Source organism: Rutidosis leptorrhynchoides, chromosome 6, assembly GCF_046630445.1.
Source record: "Rutidosis leptorrhynchoides isolate AG116_Rl617_1_P2 chromosome 6, CSIRO_AGI_Rlap_v1, whole genome shotgun sequence".
Taxonomy (NCBI): Eukaryota; Viridiplantae; Streptophyta; class Magnoliopsida; order Asterales; family Asteraceae; genus Rutidosis; species Rutidosis leptorrhynchoides.
This window is the reverse complement of record NC_092338.1, coordinates 303,581,832-303,590,197: the sequence shown is the minus strand read 5'-3', so window position 1 is coordinate 303,590,197 and position 8,366 is coordinate 303,581,832. Positions and strand designations below refer to the sequence as shown.

At 36.6% G+C, this 8,366-nt stretch overlaps 1 protein-coding gene across 1 annotated transcript; it reads right to left on the bottom strand.

Moving 5' to 3' along the window:
* Positions 1-593: 593 nt before the first annotated feature.
* LOC139854605 (uncharacterized) lies at positions 594-1,433 on the bottom strand. The gene has a single exon (XM_071843902.1). The coding sequence runs from the start codon at positions 1,431-1,433 to the stop codon at positions 594-596; it is 840 nt and encodes a 279-aa protein (XP_071700003.1).
* Between the last annotated feature and the right edge of the window lie 6,933 nt (positions 1,434-8,366).

Here is an 8,366-nt window from a genome sequence, read left to right as displayed (position 1 = left end):
ATAAGTCCAAGTATAAGTAAGCAATAAATTAATAAAAGCCCAAGTAATTAACTACTTACACTAGTTAATTAGAAATAATTAATAATAATAATTAATTATGAATGAAAATAATATTCGAAATATTATTCGTGAAAAGTACGTGTCAAAAAGACGAGTCGGGACATGGAAAGTCAATTACGGTAACAAGTAAAATGTATAAGAATACATTTATTAACACGCAAGTATTAATAATAAATATTAATAAATATAAGTCGGAAAATCCAGGGTCGTTACAGAACCCGTCTGGACACGGGGATTTGGAGCTACCGCAGTTTTTGATAGCTGACCATACTTCTTCTTCTGTGAATCCACCTTCTAGGAAAGAGTTGTCATCGTCATTAATTTTTCCAATATTATAGTCCATAAAACAATTTTCATTTGAAATTGTGGACTTAAAGATATTAGAGAAGTAACGGAAAACTTCCTCTTTGATTATGTGAGGCTCCTCGGTCCAAGTTCCATCGATCGATAATCCTCTGATACGGTTTTTGTGTTCTCTTCTTTTGATGTATTTATGAAAAAACTTAGAGTTTTCATCTCCTTCTAGCGTCCATTTAACCCTTGACTTTTGTTTTCGCATGTTGGGTTGGATTCTTTCCTTTGCCAGCCAAGGTTTTTTTCTCTTCGAGCCATTGGTTTCTCTCATGTTCTGTTAAAATCCTAGATTCAGCTATAGATTCCCAATTCGATACCGCCTTTGAATGATTCTGAATCTGATCTTCTATATTGTTCAGTATCTGGCTATTTTTTTTAAGTTCGATTCTGACGTTTTTCAGCTTATTACGCATAATGCAGTCGGGTCTCGAGCCCATCATAGGTAAGTTCCATGCGGTTGTTATTACATCTTCTTCCCCTTCAAGATTCAGCCATTCATTAAATATTCGATTAGGTTTTGGACCGAAATCTTTAACCCCGTTGCGTAGTATAATCGGGCAGTGGTCCGAGAGAAATTTATCAAGAGTGGAAGCTGACAAATTTGGCCAGAGTTGACAAAATTTATCTAAAACTAAGAATCTATCTAGCTTACTGAACTTTAACCCATTATCGCATATGCGTGTGAACTTTTTTCCTCCCAATGGTACTTCAATCAAACAAGTGTTACTAATGAATTTATTGAAGTAATCAGCCCAGTTTTGCTTGAAAACCGAGTTGAAACGCTCCGCTTGACATCGTACTTCATTAAAATCACCACATACAAGCCAAGGCATATCTTTGAAATTAGGAAGCCTTTCCAGGCTATCCCAAAATCTGAGTTTCTTGACCATAGTATGCGGACCATAAACATTAACCACTGTAATTTCAGTTTCACAACCAATGACATTTCCCTTGATAGCAAGAAAAAATTCACTTTCAATAGCCTGATTCACATTGAAAACGTTTGTATCCCAAGCCATTATAATACCTCTCGAAAAGCCTTGAGCATTCTTTTGAATATATTTAACGTTACTTGAGCCTCATTCGTTTGTACCCCATATGTTTTCAAACACTTTGGAGCTTCTATAAAGACATCAAATGGGTGGTTGGGTTGGAATGATAATGGGTCAAAACAGGTAATTTTGTATCGGTTAAAACCATGTGGGTCAGGCAAGCACGTTTACAATTATGGGTCAATGTTTGACAAATTTGACCTATTTCTTGTCTATTATTTTTACATAAACTTATCCGTTTGAACCATTATAGATAAAAGATAACAATATATATATATATATATATATATATATATATATATATATATATATATATATATATATATATATATATATATATATATATATATATATATATATATATATATATATATATATATATATATATAGAGAGAGAGAGAGACGAGTAGGGCAAGTTGGGTGTAACAAATTAAGACAAGTAATCTTTGGTGTCGAAAATGAGCAACAGAATTAGGATTGTCAAGCATATACAATGAGCTATTATTTACTTTTCTTCACATGTTTGACTATTTAGAATTTAGTAATAAAACATATCAATCAACAATTCATAAATAGTTCATTGTCAATGTTCTACATTGATAACAAAACAGTATTTTAAGACATGAATAGGCCCAAAAAGACGTAACTTCGACTCATTTATTTATTAATGGGCCGATTCAGGTTATGTTTATTCGTAACATGCCAAATGGGTAAAAGGAAAAAAAAATGTAAGGGAATAGGTAAGTTAGATTTATATTCGTCCATAATATGTAATGAACCTCATCATGGGAGGCCCGGAAGGGGTGCAAGGTGATCGACCGCTCAGGGCCCATGATTTTCAGGGGCCCAATTTTTCTATATATGCTATACGTCACCTTGGTAATTTCTAATATGTTATAAGTAAAATGAACTTTAAATTTATATGAGGAAGATATTAGTTATTAGTGAATCAGTTTTGTAAATGTTTTTTGGCACATTAAATTTATATGAGAAAGATATTAGTTTTGGATAAATTTGTTTCGGATTGACTCAAACGTGTTCTGTTTCAACCTCGCAAAAGTTACATTTCTTGATCAGTTACTTGACCTGGCGATTTTGACACCTCTAGTTGCTGTTGTTCATAGAAAACATATTATCGAAGTCTATCTGTCTCTCTGGGTTATAGTTTTTCACCTATAATTTAAATGTGATTTTGTTAGGGTCCCAGATTGACTTATAGAAATTGTTGCCTTATAGTTTAAGGTGTTGTTACTAATCAAAACTCAAGTGCATTGCGAAAGATATCAAATTGGACGAGATCATAATTTTGGTTTTCTTGATGAAGTGATAATTTCGAATACTTGTGTATCTGATAAGTTTCATGATTAAATATTATTTACAGTATATGCAAATGCATATAACATCTGAACTCCCTTTAACTAATTAGGAAATGTTTTGTAGCTGCTAAATTCGATGGAGACTTAATAGTGTACAGGAACTGTGTTCCCTACTTAATTTCTCCCTCCCAACGTTTTTTTATTCAGTTGAGATTTTCGAGGAGTGGTGTGACACACTTTTTGTAGATAAATGTGATGTTCCTATAACAGATGAAGAAGAGCTGTTGATCATTTGTCGTTGTTTCATGTAACAGTGATAAATTTCTAAAAAAAATATTTTTATTATTTTTAACAAAGAGTAGCCAAGAATCTTTTAACATGATCATCAGAGAAACTACGGGTCTTTAACTAGTATAAAGAAACAAACCTAGCCAGTGAAATTATTAGCCGTGTATATTTATAGTATATATATCATTGACTTTTGTATTTAATATTGCATGTATCCATTCCTTATATTGTGGAATGGTTTGTTAGGATTGATTAACTTTCCTAGTTTGTAATCGTGTATATATGCCAAAACAATATGATGAATAAAATCACGGATTGAAATCTTTCATGGTATCACCCTAAAACTCGATCCATCCCTTCTCTCGTTCCTCTGTTTTTCTTTTCTCACAGCCTATTCTTTTCTACACACACATCAAGCAATGGCCGACAATCATAAGATTCACCCAGCCACAACAGTTAATAACATTCACAACTTTATACCTATTGTTCTAGAGATGGAAAATGGACAATACGAATCTTGGGCAGAATTTTTCAAGATTCATTGTCGAGCTTTTTCTGTGATTAATCACATCATACCTGCCGCTGCTGACTCTGGTTTTTCTTCGGTTTCTGATGACTCCACTCCCGAACTTTGGAATCGACTAGATGCTATTTTGCTTCAATGGATATATGGCACTATATCCAAAAATCTTCTTCGCACTGTTATGAAGACTGATTCCACTGCACAACAAGCTTAGGATCGTTTGAAAAATATGTTTCATGATAACCGTAACTCTCGCCACATTTACCTGCTTCACAAATTCAACCACACTCGCCTCGACGATTTCTCCAGTATGTCCGATTATTTTCAAGAACTCAAGATTCTTTCTGAGCAATTGTCCAACGTCAGACCAGCAATTGAAGAAGATCACTTAGTGTTACAAATGGTTACTGGTTTAAATGAAGCATATGAATCTTTTGCATCGCAAATCACCCACATGGATAAATTACCTAGCTTTTATGTTGCTAGATCCAAATTGACCCATGAAGAAAGCTGCAAAGCAAAGCAATCATCTTTAATTTCTTCAGCTTTCGATACGGCGCTTGTTTCGACTACTGCAACATCAAACCCTAAATCCTCGTCGTCTTTTGCTCCGATGAACACAGGCCGTGGTGGTTCCGGCCAATACCAGCGAGGTCGATCGAATTCACGTGGTGGTTCTAGGGGTCGAGGTGGGTCCAACCGTAGTAGAGGTCGCAATTCTTTTGGACATTCGTACTCTGGTCAATTGCCCTACAACCCTAATTGGCAGAATCAAACTTGGCAGCAACAAAGTTACCCACCTTGAGCCTGGCCACAAAATTGGGCTGCCACCCCATGCTCATATCCAACCCAACAATGGCCAAGGAATTCTACACCAAATGGACAGGCTGGTTTATTGGGCCCAAGGCCCAATCACTCGACATATGCCCCATAAGTTTCTTCTAGCGTGCCCACAGATATTGAGTCAGCTATGTATACCATGAGCTTGAATCCACCGGAAGATAATAATTGGTATATGGATACGGGCGCCTCCTATCACATGACCGGGTCACAAGGTAATCTCGTGTCTTATATTCATTCAAGCTACCCTAAGTATATTTTAGTTGGAAATGGCAATCGTATTCCTATAAATGGGCTCGGTTACACATCTATCCATACACCTAAACAATCTTTACAACTATCTAATATCTTGTATTCTCCTCAGTTAATTAAAAATCTTATATCCATGTGACGCTTAACTACTGATAATAATGTTTCTATTTCTTTTGACCCTTTTGGTTTTACTGTGAAGGAATATCCGAAGGGGACCGTCATGCAATAGTACCGGGGACCTATATCCACTACACTCTTCCATGTTGCACCAACTCAACAACCCTTCTTCTTTTGTTTCTTTATCTCAAGATTTATGGCATCATCGCCTAGGTCATACTGGTGATGCTATTTTAAAATCTCTTAGGAATAAACGTTCAATTACTTGTAATTTGGACTCTAGTAATAAAGTTTGTCAGTCTTGTGTTTTTGGCAAACAAACACAATTACCATTTTATGCATCACATTCTTCTACTTTTTCTCCCTTTGAAATAGTGCATAGCGATTTATAGACTTCTCCAATTGTTAGTAGTAGTGGTCATCAATATTATGTTCTTTTTCTAGATAATTATACGAATTTTCTTTGGACATACCCCATTGGACACAAGTCACAAGTATTCTCTATCTTTCAATCCTTTCATTCGTACATACATACTCAATTTGGATATAAAATTAAACAACTTCAATGTGATAACGGGATGGAATATAATAATGCACTATTTCACAAGTTTTGCAAAACCAATGGTATAACATTCCGTTTTTCTTGTCCATATACCTCATCTCAAAATGGAAAAGCCGAAAGAAAAATTAGAGCTATTAATAATATTATACGCACTCTTCTATCTCATTCTTCCGTTCCCCCTCGTTTTTGGCATCACGCCCTTGAAGTGGCCACTTATCTTATAAATATTTTACCAAGTAAACTTCTTAAGAATATCTCCCCCACTCAAAAGCTATACAATCGTGTTCCATCTTATTCTCAATTACATGTTTTTGGTTGCTTATGTTACCCACTCTTTACACCTACTAAGATAAACAAACTTGAGGCTAGATCTACTCCATGTGTTTTTCTAGGTTATCCACCTACTCATCGCGGATACAAGTGCTACGACTTATCTACACATAAAATAATCATCTCAAGACATGTCATCTTTGATGAAACCACTTTCCCTTTCTCCAAATTACATTCACCTACCGAAGACACTTATCAATTTTGTACAGATGATTCTCCTATCTTTCCTACTCACTCAAATACTACTCCTCACACTCCCACTAATACTGCTCCGAATTCAGATATTGCTCCATCACCAACAAGCCCAATTCCTACAAGCCCAAACTTTACCTCTAATTCTTATAATACAAGCCCACCAACTACACCTACTCCAAACCCACCTAGCCCACTTTCAGATTCTTCTCCCAATTCATCAACTCCTGCCTCTCATGCAACTTCCACTTCCCATGCATCAAATCCTAGTTCACTTCAAACTTCTTCTTCATCTCAGTCAACTATTCAATCGATTTCTACAAGTCCTCCTACACCACCTCCTGCTCCTACACAAACCATTGTTACATGTGGTATGTCGGGTATAGTTAAGGCTAAGATTCATTTTAATCTCTCCGCCTCTACATCTCTCTCCTCTCCCTACCAACCCTAAAGAAGCCTTCTCCAATCCCAATTGGAAACGAGCCATGACAGACGAATATACAGCTTTAATGAATAATAATACATGGGTTCTTGTACCACGTTTACCTAACATGCAGGTTATTAGATCTATGTGATTTTCAGGCACAAAACTAAGTCGGATGGCACATTTGAGCGCTACAAGGCTTGTCTTGTAGGTGACGGGCTCTCTCAACATTTAGGGATTGATTGTCACGAGATGTTTAGCCCCGTGGTTAAACCGACCACCATTCGCATGGTCCTTAGTATTGCGGTATCTAAGTCATGGCCAATCCATCAACTGGATGTTCAAAACGCATTTTTACATGGTCAACTCAACGAAACTGTGCACATGCACCAGGCTATGGGTTTTAAAGATCCACGCTATCCGAATCATGTTTATCTTTTGAAACGCTCGCTCTACAGTTTAAAACAAGCTCCTCGCACCTGGTATCAACGTTTTGCAGATTTCGTCTCAACCATTGGGTTCACTCATAGCAAATGTGATCATTCACTTTTTATATATCATCATGGGCATGACATCGTCCTCACTACCTCTAGTGATCTCTTACGCAAACAGCTAATGCACTTGCTATCGAATGAATTTGCTATGAAGGATTTAGGACCTCTACACTCATTTCTTGGTATATCAGTGGTTCGAACCAACCAGGGACTTTTCTTAACACAGGAGACTTACGCAAAAGATATCATTAATCGATCGGGCATTTCAAAGTGCAACCCCGTTTCCACACCGGTTGACACAAATGGTAAAATCAGTGCTAAACAAGGTCGACCTTATGCGAACATCACTCAATATCGTAGTTTGGCCGATGCTGAAATGTGCCGTTCATATTGATTATAAACGTTCCATATTAATTGATTTCGTTGCGAGGTTTTGAACTCTATATGAGATGTTTTTCAAAGGCTGCATTCGATTTTTAAAAGAAACCATAACTTTTTAAATATTACGATGATTATCAAATAATGATAATCTAAAATGTAGCATTTTCACAAGACCATTACATAATGGTTTACAATAATATTACACAACAACATATGTCTTCGAATGCAATTTTTAACAATATTAAACAAGCATGGACTCCAAATCTTGTCCTTATTTTAGTATGCAACAGCGGAAGCTCTTAATAATTACCTGAGAATAAACATGCTTTAAACGTCAACAAAAATATTTGTGAGTTATAGTCCCACTTTTAAATCTAATATTTTTGGGATGAGAATACATGCAGTTTTATAAATGTTTTACAAAATAGACACAAGTGCTTGAAATTACATTCTATGTTGGATTATGAATACCGAATATTACCCTTTTAGCTTGGTAGCCTAAGAATTAGGGAACAGACACCCTAATTGACGCGAATCCTAAAGGTAGATCTACGGGCACTAACTCCCCCCATACTGAAAAATGGTATGCTTTAGTACTTCGAGTTATTTGTACAGATGGATTTCTATTTTGGGGATATTCTATATGCATTTTGTTAATGTCAGTTACCAGGTGTTCAACATATGAATATTTTTTTATACAGATTGTATGTTATTAAAAGATGAAAACTTGTGGTCTATTATTATGATTTGATAATATATAGGCGAGAAGCACTTTCCCAGGAGGTCACCCATCCTGGTAGTGCTCTCACCCGAGCACGCTTAATTGCAGCGTACTCACACATCTGCTCTACCTGTGGTCCCAAAACGCGTTGTGTCATTTAAGCGTGAGTATTACCTTATAATCCTATGATCACTCGTGTGTGTGGGCAATGTGAGATTTGCCTAGGGTGTTACATTCACCCCCTTAGGGACTCGTCGTCCTCGATGAGGTTTGCCCCACCACCCCCACCGGCACATGAGTGGCTCTGATACCATTCTACCTGGTTCGCTACGACCACCGCTCTGATACCAACTGTAGACATACAGTGGGGACAACCACCGTCCCACCCAGTGCCTTAACTATCTGGCGACCACTGAATGTACCTCAGATACTGATTTTAGGGCCTGCCTCTTGGCTATTG